General features: G+C 38.4%; 1 protein-coding gene across 7 annotated transcripts in view; it reads left to right on the top strand.

Moving 5' to 3' along the window:
• LOC139466724 (transcription factor SOX-13-like) overlaps window positions 1-23362 on the top strand; it is a 247890-nt gene extending 224528 nt beyond the window's left edge. For all 7 annotated transcript variants that reach the window (XM_071248378.1, XM_071248381.1, XM_071248376.1 and 4 more), the window contains 6 exons: window positions 12577-13178; window positions 13668-13872; window positions 13995-14165; window positions 14470-14575; window positions 14755-14897; window positions 15568-23362. In XM_071248378.1, coding sequence (XP_071104479.1) covers window positions 12577-13178; window positions 13668-13872; window positions 13995-14165; window positions 14470-14575; window positions 14755-14897; window positions 15568-15857 — 1517 coding nt within the window. In that variant the 3' untranslated portion in view covers window positions 15858-23362. The remainder of the gene's footprint in view (window positions 1-12576; window positions 13179-13667; window positions 13873-13994; window positions 14166-14469; window positions 14576-14754; window positions 14898-15567) is intronic.
• The last annotated feature ends 562 nt before the right edge of the window (window positions 23363-23924 follow it).

Consider the following 23924-nt stretch of genomic DNA (forward strand, 5'->3'; position numbering starts at 1 on the left):
TACTACCATGACACAGAATGATGACTGGATGACAAAATGTTGTGTTTGATTATCTCATTATTAATACACAGAACAATTTGATTTGATTTTATGGCCATTTTGTTAAATAATACATAAGTTTGAATATGCCTTTTCAAAGTGTTTTTGTACATGTAATGCTTATAAGATTTGGTCAGGTTTAAACACATACATTAATATGTAATGCAGATAACAATTGGTCAGTTTCAGGAATATAGAAATATATTAATATGTAATGGTGATAACATTTGGTCAGTTTCAGGAATATAGAAATACATTAATATGTAATGGTTATAACATTATCATGACACATTTCAAAGGTGATTACGTGGCTAAAGAGCCGGCTAAGTTAGGGCATGTTTACAGTTAAGCATGCAGGAGAGAGACTGTGAAAGTCATCTACAATGTTCAACACTGACACTTAAGGCCAACTTGGTGTTGAGAGTGTCAGTGAAGTGATTTACAGAGGCTGTGTTCGGCTGCTTTTTGATGGGAAGACGACACATTGAGCAACAAATACACAACTTACAATGCCGTGCAGTTATCGTTGTGCTGAGGTTTTTACTGGCGAGTCTTTAGCTGTATGAAATGGCTGTCTGTTTTTGCATCTTTAAGATTTACAGTGTGGTGTATTCTGCCAAATTTACATGCTTGCTTCCAAGCTGAGATAAATCTTGCAACTAATTTTAAATTTGTGATTTTCTTGTCAAAGTTTCAACTTCTTCTTACTTTTAATTTATGAGTTGTTTTAATTACGATGAAAGAAGCGGGATGTTTAAAGCAATGCAACAACTGTAGACGTCTCAACACATGGCATCCGACTCGGTGATAATCATTATGTTCCCGTTATCAGAGGTAGCTCACTTATATATGTATTTGATCGTCAGTTGCTAACCAGTGTTATAGGTGACCCATGTCTTAGGGATGTTTTGAGCTCTTTTATGTTAGATGATAAGAAAACATGAGGCAGAGGAAAAAGGCAAAAGTTCCTACAGCATCCCAATACTGGACCCAAATCATCAAAGACTGTCGAAAATATGAGATTTACTATCAGCACACATGGTTGCAGCTTTTTTCTCCCTCCATACTTATTCCCGATCGCAAAGTAGGAAAAAAAATTAATACAACATACGGAAAATTAATCATCCGCCCTCTTAAGTTTTCATCATATTCATTTTCCGACAAACAATTCAAGCATTGATAGAGGAACTCTCTGGGAATAAAACAGCTCGACGGAGAGAATTAATATCAAGACAGGGTGTATGGAGTGGGAAGATAAGCACCGACCACAAAGACCATATGCACACTCTCCATGTCGGCATGATGATTCCGACTCAACAGCTCTCTATGAGTCATGGGGGAACAAATGAACCTCTTTCTAACTCATATCTCCACCGAGGAACGTCTTGTAGACTTCATGCACTCGAAGAACCTATTATAGGGGTGCAAACTTGTTTGGTTGGGAAAATAACGGCTTATAATTCACGGAACAGTTTGCCATTCCTCTTGCGAACAACTGTTGTCATCATGATATTCAGTGATCCGTTCACATACTTTCACTATTTTGTATTTTATGCCTTGGAATTGTTTTGGGAGATAATCGAGACTGATTATTGTGTAGTGTTGAATTTTATAATTGTGTTCCTCTCAAACTGTTTTCCACAGACCTAGCTACAGCATTGGGCAATAACAGATGACAATCAATGTAGAAATATGACAAGTTGTTTCAAAGTGGTTTATTTCAGTTGAAGTGAGAAAGATATATATGTTTGACTTTCGCCTTCGAAGCTAGTCGCATTAAAAAAACATTTTATTTTTCCATTAATCATCAAGTTGCGTTATAAGAAAACTTATCATGACAATGATTTGATACGTACCATCACAGATGACCTAAACCTACTGAGTCCCTAAGATAGGTGTCCTTAGTTTTCAGGCAGATACAATTTAATACACTGACTAATGAAATTGCCTTAGCTTCTGATAATATCATTAGGCGTGTCCCTCTGAAAACAAAACAAAAAGCAGTTTTCTGTGTTAAAACAATGTAGCACTATCTAAGCCAAGTACTCTCTAGTTATCGGGATTCCCACATTGCAGTCATAGTGAAAGCAAGAACGTATGAATGTGCACACATTGCAAATGTTGTGTCGCTTGATGCCTCGACAACACACGATCGCTTCCACCTCTTTCAATAGCCTTCTTTGATGCTTTTTCCATATTTCTTTGCATCATTGTAGGAATTTGCCCTGAGTGGCAGCATTGTTTAGATTCAAACACCACCGAAATAAAGGGGAGACTACTGATAAGGGAAAGTGTCAAAGATATTTAGGCTGTTTAAAAAGCCATTATCAGAACAGCATGTGTAAACAGCAAGGTCAATGTACTAGAATGTCTGTAACTTTTCCTAGCCATGATATCAGACTTCTCTTCCTTGCCTTTCCCCTGCACGGATAAATATGCTAATAAAGTAAAATAAATCTTACTCGGAATGTTATCTCGAGTGACAGGGAGACAACAGAATGCCTACATGTTTATATTGTTTGCCTCCAAATGCATGATCAGTCTTTTTCACAATTCCTTTCTCTTTTTGAGATTCCCTTAAATGATGAATGGCTGATACGGAGAAATCTAATACATGTATATTAAATACAGTTCACACTTGAGTTACTTCCCTTTGTTCATTCAAAATGGCTGCTCTTTGGCTCTTGCAGTCACATGTCCTCAGGCAGTGTATAAATATGCAAATCAAGTCTGTATTTGAGCAAGTCTACATCGGCATCTATTTCCTCTTTAGCGTTAAGGCTCCTTTGACATATACTTTGTAAAAACTTTGTTTTAAATTTAGATTCTGCATTATGTGTTTATCACAGAAACAGTGAGTTCTTGCGATTTAGCTGGGGGTAATTTTACCTAATCTCACATTTTGTAAGTCTATCTCCCGTAAACTGGTCTGGTATCGAAACAAAAAGTGTTTTATTTGGCATATTTGATAGGATTTTAGCATGAAATATCATTGTGAAACAATATAATGTTTATTTTACGTCAGACAAGTGGGAAATATTCTTACTGACAAGTCCTGCTTTTCTTGTTGAACAATCCGTTATGGGAATTTGACAAAAACAACACTGTATGCAAACATCATAGAAACAACTGCTTCTGTTTTCAACAGAAGCTAGACCATATGTTTTAGAGCATCATATTTTCACAGATCACATTTCCTCATATCCACACAAATGTTGAAACACTTTCTTTTCACAAAATATGATATTATGAGTATATTATGAGTATATAACTGATTATGGTTTCTTGAAAGGTTTCCAAGGAAATTGATATCGAAATGTGTTCCGTTGGTTCAGTCTTACTGCAAGTGGGAATTATGTGGCTATAAAAATGTTCCTTTTTTGAGCATTTTACATGCTAAACTGTTATTTGATACGAAAACTTTCTGGATGTTTGTGGTCCCTCATGTATTGTAACAGAACACTGCTCTCGAATATGTCTTGTTCCGAGCAATGGGGCATCCAAAAACCTTTAAAGATGATGTGGAAAGATTTGCTTTTTGTGGTGATAAGATGAAGCATGTGTTTTCCTCCATTAAAAACGTTGCCAGTGACAAGGGATGACTTTGTAAAACTGATCAGATAAGGACTGGTGATTGCTGTACTTTGTCAAGAATCACCAAAAACCGGCTCTCAATTTGTATTGTATGGTTGTTTTCGGGTATTTTTTTGACATGGTCATGACAATGAGATTAATGACTGTACGTGTTTGTTTCATCAAGCTAAGATAGTGTTTGGTTTAATTGGCATCTGACATGGTAGACTTGTGAGAGGGCATAATCAGGATTAATCTCTAGTTTGTTCTGTTTGGTAGGCTTTTATCAAGATACTTGTATGGACAAATTAATCTCATGTAGGATATCTCTACTGAAACTTGAGCCCATGTTGTATGTTTTTTAAATCAGGAACTCAAATTTAGCTGCTTGAAAGGAATTTTAATTGGAAAGCTGAGTTGAGACTATAATATGAGAGCAACGATAATGGAATAATGCTTAAGTGTTCATTTTGTGCAAGATGTACCTACAAAAAGTATCAAATTGGGCTTTAAGATAATGTTTACAGTAAACAAAGCACACTTAACCCATACTGGATTGACAAGAGAAAGAAACAAGTCATACACAAGCGTTAAATGTTTGGAAAGTAAAATAGTGTACAAATGTTTAGATCAGATTTTCTGCACATGGTCTTGAGCTGAGCGAGCGGAGACATACGGCAACCATCTGGCGAAAACAGGAGACATTTTGTAGTGAGAGATACCTTCTTAAAAAAGCATCTCCTCTCTAAGCCTGGCTCTGCAGCCCCTCCATTGGCTCCCCATCTGCAAGTCATTGAGAAATAATATCAAGAGGAATTCTGTTGCCTAAACTTTGTTTCCTGCTGAATAAGCCACACACTGCTTTGTGATCTTTGTCTCTAATGTAACCCCTGTCGTGCAATTATTCAGAAAGGGGCAATTTTGTTTTAGAAGGGAAGAAAGTCCTGTTTTTTGTCCAGGAATTTCGGACGACTTCCTTTTCAACTGACAAAGGGTTTTTGTGAAACGTGAAGAATTCCTGAGACTCAAAGTCAAGAAACTGTCCCTATGTCAAGTTTTATTTCCACATCCATTTCAGCTGTGGTCTTTGATTCTGTTTCGAATTTTATTTGACACTTATTGATGTAAACTGATTCTGTTACTCTCTTGTATACTGTATGTGTATATTCATTCAACAGGTGCACTTATACCAGCTGTAGGAAAAGATTTTGAATCAAGGAAATGTATTTTTGGAATGGGAAGATAGAGTTATGGGGGCAATATTGGTAGGGCTAAATCTTCTTTCAGTTGATATTGAGTGTGGTGACATTCTTCTCTTAATGGTGTATGACATCAGAGGAAGAGATCTGTCCAGAGACAAAAGGCTTCATAGATTTATCGGTGGGCTGGGGGCTCCCTGTCAACTCTCCCAAGATCAATTCCCAACTTTAAAAGTATGGCACAGCAGGGAATGGGAGACCACTGAGATGGGGGTTTTCGCAGCTCTGGTAACCCATGAAGCAAGCATGATGCGACTTGATGCATTCACTATTGTGTTTGATGGAACACATGGCTATCAACGCCACAACATTTCCTGCCTGCCCAGAGAATTCATCAATCTAGCGAGGGGCTCACACAATCCCAATCTTGCTCCCATAATAAAGGGCGCCCAACAGTAACTGTTCTCAACTGATAATAGGAACAAAATGGAGTGAAATTCAATCCAGATGGAATCCCCACTAGAATAGCCTTCATTAGGTGTCAGTACATCTAAATATGGACACAAAAGGATGGAGAAACTTCATTATCAGTTTTCTCCAGCTAATGCCAACAGCCCCCATGTCCTTATAACACAGGAATCTCAACGTTCAGGCAGACGGCACTAATCGACAGTTAATATTGGAATGCATGATTGTCTCTCACGTTACATCATTGATGTCTGTCCATAGTCAAACATATCCTTGTAGGTGGATTGGACATCTTGCAGTTACAAAACTTGTTCAATCCAGAAAGAAAATTATTTGGGACTTATTTTTTTCTCTCCACTGTCGAACAGGTCCTTGTGGCTGAAGGGATAAGCAAATTGTTAAATCGAAAAAAATTATAAAATCGAAATGATTTTTTGGTTAATTTTGCCTCTACATGTATCGTTGATGCCCACCACAGCAAACATGTGGTCTTGGCAAGTGGAATGGACAAGAAATTGGAATACTTGTTAAATCCAGAAATAAATCAATTATTCTTTGGTTATTTTGTTTCAGCATTTAATATTGTTACAAGTTGAATGGCACATTAGTAATGATCTGTTGAAGATACAATGTGGTATTGTTCTTGGGTAATGTGGAATAATTGGAAGAAGGGATCTGAATGGGTTTAAATTGGAAACTTTTGTTGCATGGACGTGTGAGTCATCAAGGCTGATTGTTTGAGGGTAGAGCATAGGGGGTGAAGAATGGAAGAATTAGACAGGCTGAGTTCAATTGTCTGCGGAAACATGCTCAGATTAGCAGAACTCATCCCACCTGTTCAAGAATACCATCAGTGCCACAAATGGTAATTGCAGTATTGGCTAACTGCAATGTCCAATATTCCTATGGAATTTCTAATTACTTCAGTTGGTCATGGCTTCGTTAAGCTTAATTAGGAGAAGAATGTGCAGCCGGCTATTATTCAATATCTCTCCTGTCACTGCCTGAGTGGACACTAATAGAGCTGCTGGTTACTCACCAAGCTGTTGTGAGAATTAGTCATGGTGAGCAAGCTACAGATCACTTTGATGGCCAAATTATATTTTCTGTCTCTAGTTTGTTTCAAATTTAGTAGAATATTAATTGTCATCAGATTACGTGCTCCTTGACTGCTCATGCAGTTATTTTAGTCATGAGATTCAAGAGGTCTGTCTTCAAGCAATAATTGCCACTGTGTCATATTGGCAACACTTACAGCAACAAATGTGAGACATTTTGTAAAAAACGAAACTTTAAATCTTTCCTGCCTGGCGACACTGTTTCCTTTCTTTTGTTGCAAAAAAGTAAGCTTATTGTTTAAAGAAAAGAGTGTTTCCGGATTTTTGCCCCCCCTCCCATTCTGGTTGAATAATTAGGGATAGCAGTTGTTTGAGGAAATCAGTTAGCTGTCAAACGTAACTAAACTCTAGCTGCCAACTACTGACACTAATTAGCAGGATGCTACGCTATTGTTGCCTTAGGCATCTCCTAGCCTATACCTACTCCAACCCCTTTAACACCATCATCACCAGTTTGTTTTATATAAACTGAAGGTTAATACTCATCTCAACATCTTGCTTGTTATTTTGTCTTTTTAACTAAAAGTTAATTTAAATATTTTTTAAGATTCTGGTTAGGGTCTGTATACCCTTTTGTATACAATTTTTAAATCAGTTGTTAACTGTATTCCAAATGGGGACTAGTAATACCCATCATGAAAATAAACTCGGACAATACGTGGCATTTAAGATCAAAGGAATTTTCCAAACCAACTGTACAACAAATCCATTTCTTTCTCCGTCGTGTGAAATGCCAAAATCACAATCATTTTGATGTTTTTTATCCTTGATTGACGGTGGGTTGTAGACTGAAAATCCTTTGTATGAAGGAAGTCTTAGATGGGGAAAAAAATGATAACAATGTGGAAACTACCAGGAATATCTGAGACTGGTGGCAATCAGGAAGTAGTGTGTGAGGCGATCGACCGTGCCACCACACGCTTTGTCTTGAGCAAGGATGAAATCAGACATGTTCATTGCGATGCCATTCATTCGCTTTATCCCCGACTGACTCGTAATTGAACACTTAACAGAGAAAATAAATCGGCTTTCACAATGTGACGTTTGTAACTAGCTTGATTCCTGCCAGGTAAAAGTCATTCTGGAGTTTGACTCGATCTGTCAGTGTCTCTCGACAAGCACTGATTGACATTATTTAAACACTTTCTAAACAGGAAACGCTAACAAAAACATTTTCTGAGAATGGCCAAACCATTATGTTGTAGTCAAAGACCATCTCTGACCCATCGGTGGCTGCGTCAGGATGGTTTTGCCATTATGACCATGCCTATGTTGTTTCATATTTAATGATTAGGAATTTGTTGGGCACGGCTGTTGCTGTTTGAATGTTACCACTGTAACAATATTGGTGAAGGAGGGCATGTGATATGGAAGAACTATCAGCCTGATGGTAGTCACAGTTATGTTTGATCAGGAGATTTCAGATGTTTTTCACACAGAGCTTCAAACACAAGTTGAGTGAAATTCAAGAAGATTTATAATAAGATGTACGTGCAGTCTGACAAGTGTTGGAATGAGTTGGTTAGGGTGCAGGGGTTCTGATACTTTAAGGTTTGATCCATAAAGTTTTAATAAGTTTATGACCTCTTCGACACTTCTGACCATGTTTTTCACACATTTCCACGAACACTGGCATCATCACCATTTGATAGTGGTTCATAAACACTTGCGTATGATACAGTCAGAATCGTACATGTCAATATAGATCAATCATACTGCTACGACTCTCGTAACGACTTACGACAGCGTAAGATGAGATGGCTTTGGAACGGCTCCATGTCAACAGTGTGTTGCACCACTTGCTGAAACATATATTCCACATATCATAAAAGAACACGACACACACAATCTTAATAGCCCAGTTACGTTATCCCTGAAAGGTACATCTAAATCAACGGTTGAAAAATCTTTGGTAAATATGCCTGTTTTATCTCAGAATGCCCAAGTAAAGATAAGACTAGAAGCATTGGGGAACATTTCTCATGTAAGCAGTGACATCATTGGCTGAGGAACGGAATCAGTCGATCTGTACTATAATAGCCTGTTGTATGGAAAACAGTAGGGCAAATCCAACCATGTGTTTTGTAGATGCGGAGCCTATCTAAACACCAGCACTTTAACTTAATGTGTTTTGTCAGCATGGCATGGCAGATTGGCTGGTCCACTTGCAGGAATTGGGGACTGTACCAGTTCCCTGAAATTCCCAGCTTTCTAATTGCCGACCAGCTGTATTTTTCTTCCCCTTCTCATGATTTCTCTCAAAACAAATCTGAACACAAGAGGTTAAATTTGAAATTTTGAAAAGTGTTATTTTGTATCGCCTGTCAGCCGAGTTAGAAGTGTTTGTTCTTCAAGTTGCTGCTCAAACTTTGGTTTCAATTCCTAGATCCAATCCAGCAAGGTGGCCTTAAAAAGACCTGCTTGAAATGGGTATTGTTTGCCTTTGAAATTCAATACGCTTGAATCTGGTATGCTTGTGAACGGCTTAGGAAACAATACGGTTTCATTTGCATGCATCATTTGGGAGGCATCCGGCATTGCAAACCCATCATCAGAAATGCACTCTGTGATTCCTAGTATGTGGAAGAAAAGGGTATTTTTAGATGACTTGCATAGTGCACATATAGAAGCCATAACAAAATCGTTTTATGCATTGCTGGTTTAAGACGTTTTTGGAAATTGATGTTGATTTTTCCGAAAAGAAAGCGTAACTACACACTTCGGAATTAACAAATGATGAAAATGACATATTGTATACTGGGGAATTAGGACATAAATTTCCATGTCATTGTACGTGCAGAACGTATGGTTAGAAATCATGGCGGTTTGACGGCCGAAATGTAAAGACAATATTCTACAGCCTGCACTTGTCATTGAAAGCAGTAGGGGAATAGTTTAACATTGGGTAACTGTTTCTGACGGGATGGTGTTGGTATGGTAGGAATAGGATACACGACATAAACACACCACAATAAGCCTGTAGCAGCTTTCAGATGTTTGTTCTGCTTCAAAGTTATCCATAAACACAGGGTAATTGGTCTTTGTTAAGAACTGCAATCCTCTCATGACAAAACCATATGTTGATTCTTGGTCGAAAGAATGGTCGCTACAGGCCTGTCAAGTCATTTGGGCTGGACTACAAGTTTCTTTTTGTCTGAAAGAAAATAAACAAAACATATCATAAATTGAAGACTGGATCATTATATGTGACAGGAAAACAGTATGTGCTTTGTTTGGGAATCAGAAACAAACAATCTCTCGTGGAGTATTCTGTGAATTTGGCTCATAAATATAATCAATTACCCCTAAAATTGTAATAAGTTTCTTTTCAACTTTATGGACATTTCAATGGTGGTATGATCAGAGATTAAGACGTCTGGTCGTGCAGTCGGAAATGTTTCAAGATTGTCTGTTCGCGGTCCAATTAGACTGTTGAAATGGTGAAACAATCACCATTGTTTATGTATTTTGTAAAAGTGCCATGGTAAAAAAAGTCTGTGGAAAAAACTCCCATGTGAATTTGTATAACAAGCAAGATGTGTGTTTGACACAAGAAACATGTTTTGTTTGGCAAGATAGGAACCTAAGTCCTTCAGTTAGGCAAATGACAGTGTCAACCGTGTTGAAAAAACAGGGTGTATTTGAAGAAGTACACATGATATGATGATTGGATGAGGGAGTGTTGTTTCTAGCCAATCAGCTGCTGATATATCTGCTCGAGTTTCATCCCAGCTGTCATACAACAACTCCATACACCGGAACTGTGTATACTGACTCACCAAAAAATCGAAAACTAACAGAAAAGAAAAACCACAAAATGGCAAAATACAAGCAGACAAACTAGAAGATATCTTTGTTTTCAAACTGCACTCCTTGTTTGAAATAATTAGTGCAAATTTATGGTTCGTCCTAAGCTTATGAAAATTCGAACGGCTTAGTTTTTGCTCGTCTTTCAAAATAATAATAAGATGTTTATGTTCTGCTTGGAGTGCAAGCAGAATCATTTGTGGCATTAGCAGAAAGTGGATTCTGTTCTTGGATTGGCTGAACCATGGAAGACACACGATGGCCGAGACCTCAGTTTTTGCCTTATCTGCTTATGTATCTGTGAATGTTTTGATAACTTGAGGTGTTGGTAGTTATCTCACTAAGCATGGTGTATGAAGGGAGCTTGGGGTCGTTGCCGGTACTCTCTCAGACATCTTGATCTGGTGGAGACATTGATAAGAGACTCTTGGTCATCTTGTGACATTTGTGATGTTGAGATGTGAAATAGCAGCGGAGTGACAACTTGTAACAGGAGGGGATGGTTGAAGCTGCTGTAGGACATGAAGATGTAGTAACAACAGTAGCAATAACATCAACACTAGCAATAGTATCAACAATAGCCATAGTAACAACAGCAACAATAATGATAACAGTAACAGCAGTAGCTTTAGTATCAACAGAAGCAAAAGTAACAGGAATAGCATTAGTGAAAACAGTAGCAGTAGTAACAACAGCAGCAGAAACAGTAGTGGTAACAACAGCAGCAATAGTAACAGAAACAGCAGTAGTAACAACAGCAGCAATAGTAACAGAAACAGCAGTAGTAACAACAGCAGCAATAGTAACAGAAACAGCAGTAGTAACAACAGCAGCAATAGTAACAGAAACAGCAGAAGTAACAACAGCAGCAATAGTAACAGAAACAGCAGTGGTAACAACAGCAGCAATAGTAACCGAAACAGCAGTAGTAACAACAGCAGCAATATCATCAACACTAGCAATAATATCAACAATAGCCATAGTAACAACAGCAACAATAATGATAACAGTAACAGCAGTAGTAACAACAACAGCAATAGTAACAGAAACAGCAGTAGTAACAACAGCAGCAATAGTAACAGAAACAGCAGTAGTAACAACAACAGCAATAGTAACAGAAACAGCAGTAGTAACAACAACAGCAATAGTAACAGAAACAGCAGAAGTAACAACAGCAGCAATAGTAACAGAAACAGCAGAAGTAACAACAGCAACAATAGTAACAGAAACAGCAGTAGTAACAACAGCAGCAATAGTAACAGAAACAGCAGTAGTAACAACAGCAACAATAGTAACAGAAACAGCAGTAGTAACAACAACAGCAATAGTAACAGAAACAGCAGTAGTAACAACAACAGCAATAGTAACAGAAACAGCAGTAGTAACAACAACAGCAATAGTAACAGAAACAGCAGAAGTAACAACAACAGCAATAGTAACAGAAACAGCAGTAGTAACAACAACAGCAATAGTAACAGAAACAGCAGTAGTAACAACAGCAGCAATAGTAACCGAAACAGCAGAAGTAACAACAGCAACAATTGTAGCATTGGGACTTATGGCAATGGCATTAGTTGTCATTGTAGCTGAAATAGTTTTTAAATGTAGATGCCACGTTACATCTCTGTTGGCAGTAGCAACAATGTATTAGTGTTGTAGCTAGCCGATACAGATTGATATCACATGTTTCCGAGGCTTTATGGGGTCTCCTTATCAGACGCTTCCTCTTTCATATCCACCATCAAAGCAGTGTCTTGTAATGTTGGGTACTAATGACCCATCACTCAAAGTCGTTCTCCTCACAAGGGTAGCTGGTGCTTCATGTTCCATTGTTAATGTACACTTCTGGTACATAAACAAGCCTTGTACTTCACTGCATTCCCACCATATGTTATACCTTGGTCATCATCGCTGCTGCTGCTGCTACTGCTGCCTGTTGATGTGTTTGAACACTGCTCGGTTTGCACAATACACGAGATCCGTGTTTCATGACAGTGTACAGAGTGCAAATTGCTTTAAAAGCTGGCTATATAACATCTACTGCACCTGGCTTCTGTTGGCGCGTTGTCAGCAGATGAGGTTGTAGTACAACTAATTCCAGTTAATAACACAGCTCATGTACCTCTTCTAGTTATGATGATGATGATGATGATGATGATGATGCTCATTCTGTGATAGAAATGCCAAAATACTGATGATGATTTGTGAATAACAACCTTTAAAAAAGACCTACTATTCCAGACATTATTATGAGTAATGATAATTATTATTTACAACAATTTACCCTGTGTTTCATTTTTAACTATTTTATATTTAATAATTATTTAATCCTTGCTAGATGTGTAATTATAAAGGTGCTATTTGTGTTTCAGTTTCGTCAGTTCCAAACCAGGCCCGTACCTCTCCAAAGGCATCGTCCCCGAAGGGCAGTGAGCCTCACAAGCCTTCAACGTCCCCCCAGCTGGCAACCTCGCCCTACCCCCAGGCTCGCCACACCCTGCCCTCCCCACCCACAATGAGACAGACCAGCCCCCACATGCCAGTCCTGGGTTCGACTCCAGGGTGGCCCAGTGGACACATTGCACTGCCAATGAACCACACAGACCAAGATGCACCTCTCAACCTGACCAAACCCAAGCATGAGGCCAAATTTGACCGATTGTCCGACGACCACTTGAGTATGATTCATGGTCGTTCTATCAAGAGGGAGCCCGTCGTCACACCTCCTCCCGCTCATAGCAATCACAAAAGGCAGCATCAGCAACAGCATCAGCAACAACATCAGCAGCCAACAGCGCAAACACCACCAACGACAGACATCTCTTCCCTGATTGGGTTGAGATCCCCATTTGGCATCCCTGCTCAGTACATCACTAGCCCATACCTCGGCATCCCAGCACACTACCCCGGTCTCACGCTCGGAGGTCATGCTCACACCCTCAATGGCGCCAAGTCGCCATCCGAAAGTGAAAAAGTAAGGAAACTGTCAAGCATTCATTGTACTGCAGTCACTACTGAAACAATTTTTATCCGTTAGTGTTTTGCAGTTTGTTAAAAGGACATATGCGCCAACTACCCCAATCGTGTTCTTCCTTTTCCTTTTCTGTAGCACTCCTCAATAACTAGGGGAGCGGTCGGGTAGCCTAGTGGTTAAAGCTTTCGCTCGTCACGCCAACGACCTGGGTTCGATTCCCGACATGGGTACAATGTCTGGTGTCCTACGCCGTGGTATTGCTGGAATATTGCTAAAAGCGGCGTAAAACCATACTCACTCACTCACTCATTAATTAAGCTATAGACCAAATTATTTTTTACTAGACACAGTCTTTAGGCTAGCTGCTTGTGTCAAAGAATACTCGTCCCCATGGTTGTTACTCACTATTAATCTGGAACTATCTACATGTCACCTGACATTGAACGTCTGAAATCTGGACTCATGTGTACATTTTTTGTCTCTTCCCAGGAGAGTTACGTACAGGAAGCATTGGCACGGCAACTAGCGGCATCAGTGAGTGGTCCAGTGTTCCCAGGTCTTCACCATGTACCACTCTATGCAAGCACGCCATCACCGACGATGCCACAACTGACGCAGTTGAGCGGCGCCAAGGACACCTCCAGCATGCCCATCTCTAATGAAGACAGCCAGAACTACGTTCAGCATCTACAGAGTGAGTCCCTCACCATTACGCTCCATCTGGTTTCGACATCAAAGCTTAATTCAGATTATCTTGCTAACCATTTCATTTCTGCTGTCAATATATTTTATCAGACCTGTAATTATTAATTTCAGGTAAGATGTTCGGTGCAAAGATTATCCGAGCACAGCGTGAGAAGAACGAGCCAGGGAGACCTCATGTGAAACGGCCAATGAACGCCTTCATGGTCTGGGCCCGAGAAGAGAGGCGCAAGATCCTCAAGGCCTGCCCTGATATGCACAATTCCAACATCTCCAAAATACTAGGTACGTGAAAACCGTAGTCTCTCACTTACTCACTCACTCTTAACAATAACATTATGTACAAAGATGATTAATCAAATCTATTCTGCATCTGTGTTCGTCTCATACAGTCAGGAGATCCCATAAATCTGCAAGGGAATAAAACTCAGACTGTCTTTAACTACTGGGCCACCTTGGTCTGAAAGCAGATTCCAGATATCTATAAATTGTCCTTTACAGAAACTATAGCCACAGCTTGATAATATCAGAAACAGAGTGATGAGATGGATTCTGTATGATGTTAAATGTGTAGTCTTGTTTCTTCCAGGAGCGAAATGGAAGGCGATGTCCAATGCCGAGAAACAGCCATATTATGAGGAACAATCTCGTCTCAGCAAACTCCACATGGAGGCCCACCCCGATTACAGATACAGGTAAGCTAGTTTCCACACAACTTATATCATATTGACACTAATTCTTTAAGACCTGTGACTTATTAATTCTATGTTTTACATAATTTGATGTTATGTATTCAAAAGCATTAGACATGTATTAATGCTGGTTTTAATTTGAAAGGAATATATTTTGCATTTTGGGTGAACTATTATTTCAGACCAAGGCCAAAGCGTACATGTATCGTTGATGGAAAGAAGCTGAGAATCTCAGAGTACAAAGCATTGATGAGGAGTCGGAGACAAGACGTTAGACGGGTGTGGTACGGAGAATCCGGAGCTACGTATGTTGAGGGTTTACTATGTAAGTGCTTATGTTTCATGATGATTCTAACAGGCTAAATACTACTGACAATGGCTCTTAGTGTCGCATCAGTCTAGTGTGTCTTGTAGAAGTCAACATTGCCAAATCAACATGTCAGTCAGGGAGTGTAGGCTGTTTTAAACGTCACCACTGGCGTCAGTAAGTCAAAGGGAAATAACTCTGTATATGTAATGAAGAGTCATAAAATCTTCACATTACCGCCAGAATTCATCATGTACTCATAACGGGCAGATATTACGTAAATATTCCTTCCAAACTGTCTCTAGTCTTGGACAGACGGATTAGCTGCTGTCTCTAGTCTTGAATAGATGGACTAGTGGGTGTCTCTAGTCATGAACAGAGGGATTAGCTGCTGTCTCTAGTCTTGAATAGATGGACTAGTGGGTGTCTCTAGTCATGAACAGAGGGATTAGCTGCTGTCTCTAGTCTTGAATAGATGGACTAGTGGGTGTCTCTGGTCATGAACAGAGGGATTAGCTGCTGTCTCTAGTCTTGAATAGATGGACTAGTGGGTGTCTCTAGTCATGAACAGAGGGATTAGCTGCTGTCTCTAGTCTTGAACAGAGGGACCAATAGCTGTCTTAAACCTTCATTAACAGCATAAGAATACTGTATTCAATATTTACAACAGTTGCTTTTTCCCTTTTAGCTTCAGAAGGAACAGGGCCTTCCAATTCCAACTTTGATCCCAGCCAGTTCTTGAAATCTTCGTCTCCAGTGAACAACAGCCTAAGCAATGGTGAAGCCGGCTCCCCTGTTAACAACGGTAATTCCATACACAATGATAAACTCTCCAGCTGGGATGCGGAACATCTTCAGAACGGTGACCTGAACGACATCGACGGTGGTTCCGATGTAAGCATGGACACCTCGTATACCGATGCATCGAACACCAGTTTTGGAACAAGTGCTGTTGCAGAAGAGGTCGCATCAACATAGTTCCCAAGGAATTGTAGTTTACCACAGTGCATATTTAATATAATGTAACAATGGTGCTAGATCTGTTTAGACTCCCTAGCCTGCGTCGTCCATTATGGTTTCTCCTCTCAAGCTGCTCCTGGAGGTGTGAGCGGTCACACGGAGGAGGTGTGGTCTTGACCATTGTATGCCAGAGCACCTGCTTTGAAATATGAACACCTTGTTGTCCTAATACCACAATGTTTGATGTAAAGAAGCCAGGCTTGGATGACATCTCTGAGCAGTGCTTAAACTATCTCCACAAAGCATGTGTTGGCTTGACACGATCATGGCAGGTGCTTGAGCTAGTTCTAGCAAAGGGCACATGCTTGGCTTACCGTCGTAACAGGTGCTTGGACTAACATTGTTAGAGGTCTTGCTTCAAAGACTTCTGGTTTCATTGGCAGCATTGGAGGAATTTCTACAGACTTCATCGAAGCTTGAAACCAAAATCCTTCATGCCTCTGGTCGGAATTTGAGCCCAGTTCCACTTGGAACAAGACTAGCCTACATCTCACTGTGTTGATACAGTCCCATCAGAAGGGATGACGACATCCGTTTACTGATCATGGTGCCACAAACTCCTGCAACATGCGTCCTTGTTCTTCAAACTTATTCCCCAGGAGAGTCCCCTCTGTGCCCATGAGAATTCCAGGACGAGCACCAGGCACTGCAATAGGAAAGTTGACCAACGAAACTCACTGACCAGTCATCCACGCAGTCAGCGCCACCGTGCCACCTAGCTCCCGCTTCTAGACGCCTGTATATAGACATGTTAGGCCGCACCTCGACAAGACTCTGTCTATCAGAGCACATGACTTGATACTATCCTCTCACTGTGTAGAAGTGTTCCTGTTGTGGAACACTGTATTACTGGTACGCCATGTATATCTGTAACATTGTATACACTATATGACATTGTATACAGATCGGTACAATATGACATCGTATGCAATACTGCAACGATACTGTATACAGTATATTGACATGACAATGCTGTTTACAGTACTATATCACATGACAATACTGTGTTCAGTACTAAATGATCTGACAATACTGTATGGAGTACTTATCACATGACAATACTGTATACAATAGTTAAACAATGTCTATGCTGCATACAGTACTAATGACATGACAATACTGCACATCAGTATTATAGGACAATACTGTATGCAGTAATTTATCCCATGTATACTGTATACAGTACCACTGACATACCAGTAAGTTTAGGCCTATACCACTGTAATGAGTTCTGACACTGCCTATGGTTTTACTACGCCATGTAAAGACGGTGAAGGCATTCTGTATGTATTTCTGGGTCCAATATAGGTTGAGGCACCCCCTCTCTCAGTCCATATTGCTGTTGTCCTGTTCCTAGGTTCATGCTTAGCTCTGTTGACCTCTGCCGGTCACTATGATACAGCCCTGTCCATCTGCTCCACCTTTAGGAGAAATAAAATAAAACATGGCAGTAAATGTTTAACTTTTTTTATTTGTTTATAATGAAAAACATTGATACTTCTGTTTTCTCTCTACAGTGGAATAAGATGATTTTATTCTGGAAATGTTACATATGAGTGCTTTTATGAATATATTAATATCATATAAAAATATTTATGAAAATTATACATCAATATCTTAAAAAATAATTTAGCATGATAAGCCTATTCAATGCATATTATTCCTTCCTTGATATATGCAATCGTATATTCAATTGAATGTGTTAAGATATTAACAGGTGTTTTTTAGGTAGTGCTGGTAAAAAAAATCAAAGGTACTCAGACAAGTGGTTTATCAGCTCACATTGAGTTTATGTGTAGTTGCAGACTTGATAGATAATTACTTACTGTGTTTTGAAAATCTTGGCATTTTTGCTGGCATTGATGTTTTTGTTCGTAGACTTTTTGTTTTGTTTTGGCTTTGTTAGTGACAGCTGCGGAGGCAGAGTAGATCTCGGGCAGATGGACCGGATGTATGTAGGCGAGGTGCTGTTGTATTTGAGTCCTTAACATCCACAATTTCACTGTTGTCAACGCTGCTGATGTTGAGGGCAAGGGTTTATTATTGTAGAATATTGAGTGCCAAATCTACCTTGTTAAGGTTGCTGATTGTTTAAAGTTTAGTTCTTCCTATCTTTGCCATATATGTGTGATGATTGTTAAACTTTTGAGTAGAATTTAAACCTAGAGTCTTTCTTCAGTATAGTTTGCTCTTGTGAGAGATAGTTTCTCTTATGAAGTAATTTTGTTGAATCTTATGCTGTTAGAAGATGAAGATTATAGCTGGGTTACCTACCTTGGTTTCTGTTGACGACCTTGTTTTCACATGTTGAAAGGTTTATTGAGTGTGATGCAGTGTAAATTTGTTTTGAGGATGTTTGGGAGCAATCCCTTTCAAACACTGTAATTTAATTTGAAGAAGCTGTAAATATGACTGGCATGGAATAAATCGTTATCACATGACTGTGGTATTCTAGGAATTGACGCAATTACCGTGTGTTTCTGGAAGAAATTGATTGAATGCATAATTATGATAAACTAAATGACAAAAGTGCCAAATTTGGATTAATGTATTCATGCATCAACAGTGCACAAAATGTGAATGTTGTTTTAGAAATAGCAGTAAGGGGAGGTAACCCTGATAGATCTGTAATGTGATAGAAATGTGTACATACATAGGTCACAATGCACTGAATGCACTCATCACGGGGCAGTACTAAGTAGATGCTAGACAACCTTCCCCTGCTGTATTGTGCTGAATCTCGAAGGAGGCCTACGTCACTAGAGGCAGTATTGTCCGTCTTCCGTTAATCGAACCTCGTGTAGTTGACACAGTAGATTCCAAGTGTGTATTATGAGTATGATACAATCATGTCTTCCTCGGTGTTGAGTATTGACCAATGGTCAGTCTCATGTGAGTGTATTGTACACACTGGCGGAGATGTAGTTTAATAAGTAGGTTGTTCTCACATTCAATCTGTCTCAAGGTATGGACCAATATTCTATTCTCAATACTCCAATAAAACAGATAGCCATGATTGATGACAAATAGTTATGATGTTCCAACTTAAAAAAAAACATAATTTAATATTTGTTCTGTTTTCAAATACTGAACAGTAGTTCGAACATTTTTGAAATCTACATGTAAAAGATATGAAAATATATCAGTTGAAAAACATAAATTTGTTACCAATCACAGCTACATCAGTAATGGGTATGATTTTGAAGCCACAACTTTAATATATGTATTTTGTTAGTGTTGAGATGTGGAATGAATACAAGTCATATTATCATAGGTTTTTTAACACTTTAACTCTAAGTGAACCATATTATCCCTATGTTATCCTGAGACGAGAGTTATCGTGTTATCTACTGTGCCCGTATCATATCAGTATGTTTATATTCATTAATCGTCATAGTAACCACTAGACACTTGGTCTTGACATAGCAACTATTTATCAACATAGGACCATTATTTATGAAGACAAAATGTCAAATATCTATATGGAGTATCGTGTAGATTAATTAGGAATGGCTTCAGAAGACTGAAACGAGTTATTGTGACTGTGCAAGGTGACACATGTATGTCTGATACGGTGTGTATCACCTGGTGTGTGGTGTATATGTCTATAGACAAAGTCATATGTCGCCAATGCTGCTCACAGTTGTATCCATGTATTTATGTTAAAGTGTTTATTGGGCATTGGTGTTTGTGCCCCTACGACTGTCCGCTGTTTGTGGGCTAAATCCTATAACATAATTGTTTATTGACGTACGAGTTTATATAACATGACTTTGTTGACGTGGGTGGGTGCATGATGGTGATGATCTCGTTTTATCGGATGTGTTATTTTTTCTTATGTCTATTCTACTGTACCATGAAATGTATACTAGCATGTGTTGATTATGGTGCCTGTAGATTCCTATATATTGACAAGAAAGAGCAACGACAATTATGTATTTTGAACTGCATTCGAACAAACCAGTTTCATGTTCAACGACAAACTGAAATTGATTTTGAAGTACATCAATGTTCTCTTTTCAATTGGAAATTTGAAACTGATGAAATTTAAACTTTGTTTTGCTCTTGTCGTAGTGTCAGTTCCTTCTCCCATCATTGTGACTTAGTCGATTTCCTTCTGAAAACACATTCCTGGCTCCTTGATAAAATCCCCATGAAAAGCTTCATTCTGTTGTCCGCGAAATTACTGCTGTCACTCCCAGCATCCTCTTCCTCCTCTTCCTCCCAACGTTTCCCGTCACACAATGCTGTCAGAATGTTAATTCCATGACTATCATTAAATATCATTTTATTTGTCACAAATTTGCTCAATTTTATTATTGGTTATTTGTCATAAACTTGTTCAGTTGGAATATTTTCTTTTTTATATTATGCTATTGCATCAAGGTGACGATTTGAGCGTTTCAAAGGGTTATGTTTACTTGTGCATTTCTTATTAATACTGTATTGTATTTGAAACCAACGACCCTGCGTAGAGTGGGTGCATAGACTAATAGTCTGGGTATTATTGTTTAGCTTTAGGCTGCTTAAACTCCACGTTTTATTATAAACCTCCACATTCAACCTTCAATGCCAGATATAAAAAAAGAAGGACTGTTTCTCAATGTGTTTGAGGGTAGGTTGGAGTCTTGAGTTGTGTGTCTGCTTCTACTGCTATGACAGAAATGAATTCTCCCGCAGGGAGCATTCATTACGCTAGGAGATGTAGTTGTTTTGTCTTTAAGTTATATTCTTTTAATTTTTAATCCCAGTTTTTGATATGTGCTATTGTAGAGCCTCTATTTCATGATTTGTCTCGATGAACGTTTTAGTAGTGATTAAGATACCATGACATGTGGCATATTCTGAACCACAAACCATCAGTCACCCCTCAGTTTATAATGGTTCAATCCACTGGAACCATCCTGTCACCCCTTCAGTTTATTATGGTTCGATCCATTCAAACCACCTGTCACCTCTCAGTTTTTCATGGTTTAATCCATTCAAACAACCTGACACCCCTATGTTCATCCCAAAGGAACCATCATCTCTCTTCCTCATTCTTTACTCCAATGATTCAGTTCATCTCAAACACCAGTCCCTGTCAATTATAATTGATCATCCTGTCAAATATTCATCACCCATATATCCATAATGGAACAGTCCATCTTAGCTACCTTTCACCCCTACTTCAACATGGTACTGTCCACTGGACAACCTGACACCCCTCTGTTCACAATGCCTGGTTCTATTGGTCAGCTCTAGTCAGCTTTTGTTCTTTAAATGGCAAAATTCGAACTTTTTCACTCACATGCATTTCTATTGGGTAATGGGCTGGTCCTGATTCATAAAAAATGAACTCTTGTTATTATGTTATATCACGATCAATAAATCATGCAATTTTCATACAGCTTCATTTCTTTAATTCTGTAATTTATGCTTTTTATTTCATGAAATTAACAATGCCTTTCATACGCAAACAGAGCAAGTTAGAGAAATTGATGATTAGAAACCAGTAGCAACCAGATGTTGGATGACTCTCATAATTCATTCTTAATAACTAATCTGAAATAATATATCGCATAATGATTGAAAAACTGTTAATCCTTCACATTTATGTCAGTGAAATCTCATATGTAAACCTAAGATCTGATGTAAAGAATTGCACTATAATATTATCATGAAACCAGTTTTAATTTATTTATATTTTTAGCATAATAAGTGCGATATGAAATCTGTACAGGTTGTGTCAAAAATCATGTACTTAGATATTGAAGAAATTCTAATTGTGTAAGGTCACCACGATCAAAGGTCACATGTATATTTTACTTAAAATACTGCCAAATGTTTTATCTCAATATCCAAGTGTAAATCAGCACTCGGAGGGATAATCCTTTGAGTCCCAAAACAGCATCTGTTCTAAATGACAGAGAATTGTATTATTGTTTTGCATTTTCCAAAAGATTTGTTTTCACGTTTTTCCAAAAAGTGTTCAGCTTCAAATTATGAGCCTCCCTTATGTCAACCCCGAATTGTGTATTTAATTCAATGTTCAATGGTGTACTTAATTTTTGAATGTTTAAATTTTGAGAAGCAACCATGAGTGCTGCTGTCTGTTCTTCCAATGTTAGGGTTATCACAGAGATAGCCTAGCAAATACCTCGTTCATCTGAAATCTCAATCCAGTTGCCAAATATACACTCGTTCATGGAACTGAATAAACTGTTTTGTTTTTGTTGAAATGGAAGGTGACCGTTGAATTACTTTTTTAAAGGGGAGCTATGATTGAGGGCATGTTCCCATTTTCAGTATCTGTCGAGGTGTTGTAATTATTGTGAAACAGACATTGTTCCTATGTAGTTTGATAAACATTACGTTTACATCAATGTAAACATTAATTGTATATAACATCCTAGGACTGCCAATATGTGAGTCTAGCTCCCCTTTAAAACATTATGAAATATTACCTTTGATTCTGGACATATTTTTTCTAAATTTGATAGTTTTGCAATCAAAAGATTAAACTTGCCTTCCACAGTAGATCTGGTAATAGTGCTAGATTGGGGCCACTTTAAGGTAATTTCTACCAATGGTTATTTTAATACAGTTTGTGAGAACGCTCTATTGAGTATACCTTTACTTTAGTAGGTATACACTGCTGTAGTTTCATATACCAGGTATTTTTGTAATGGATAGACTATTTTAGATTTCCATTTCACTTTTAGCGATGATTAAATATATATTTTAGAAGTTCGTATTTGGATACAATGTAAAGGCTTACTGCGTATGTAGACGGCCGCAAAGCACAACGAACAAATGGTCAGAGCAATAATAATCACAATGGATGTTTTACTTTTCTCATATCATACTTTACTAACTTATTTCAAGGTGAAAATGCAGGGTAAACCCTTTTTTAGCAGTGATCAATTTTATCAAAAGTGAAAAAGATAAATGATCAAAATCTGTTTTTTAAATCTTTGTTAGATAAGTATTTAGATACTTACGTCATGGTGTCATATTGATGTACATTTTTGTCAGTATAGATCATATGAATATAGATTTGACAAGATGTCCCTGTGAACTTTTACAACAAAACCACTTGAGCGTCTACTGTTGAACAAAACTGCTCATTAATGTTAAATTTGTTTAAGTTTAATCTGAATCTTAAATGAATTCTATTGTTTGATAGGTCACAGGTACTTCATGCCAAACTTATGTTAGAATTAACAAACCATATCTTGAATGTTACATCATATCCCACAATCCTTTGTTATCGACCAATCAACACCCTTCATATCAATCATGTGACTGATGATAGCCTCAACTTCACCAAGATGGCGGACTTTTGTTGCGGTCATCTCTCTATGTTAAGTATCCAATGTTGAACATGTTATGTGTGCTTAAGATTAATAACGTATAGTTGTAAGTTATAGATTTGATACGATAATTTTTGTGCAAAAATTGAATAAATCATTTTTATTATACATCATGTGTTTGCGTTGCTGTTTGTATGTTGACATCTTGCCTATCATTATGGCTGCTACTTCATCTTCCTAGGAATAAATGTAAATTTAAAACATCTGAAACCTGCATCACTTTGGGCTTTCCTTCCACATCAAGCTGGCACACCCTGATATAACTGGTATACCATTTAAGGACGTGTTAAACTCAACTCACTCACTCCCTCACTCAGTGAGTGACCCACAGGAAGTGAACTGAACTACATGACCTGGGTGGAGTGAGTGAGTGAGTGAGTGAGTGAGTGAATTAGTTTTAATGCTGCTTTGAACAGTATCAGGGGTTGGCACCTTTGGAAGGGAAGCCAAACTTAATGCAGAACATTTAACCTTCTCGTTAAGCTCAGCATCATCATATAGTGCCGATAAACAAAGGATCACAATCAGGGAAACTCTGGGATTTGAACCAATGATAAGCATATCATAGTTCAACAATGGGACACAACTCTGCACAGCTTATTACTGCACCCCAGACGACTGCCCATTGAGTGAGTGTGGGCATTGTTTGTGAGACTTGTCTCCATGTGGT

Source organism: Haliotis cracherodii, unplaced genomic scaffold (genome assembly GCF_022045235.1).
Source record: "Haliotis cracherodii isolate W230 unplaced genomic scaffold, xgHalCrac1.p SCAF_19, whole genome shotgun sequence".
Classification (NCBI taxonomy): Eukaryota; Metazoa; Mollusca; class Gastropoda; order Lepetellida; family Haliotidae; genus Haliotis; species Haliotis cracherodii.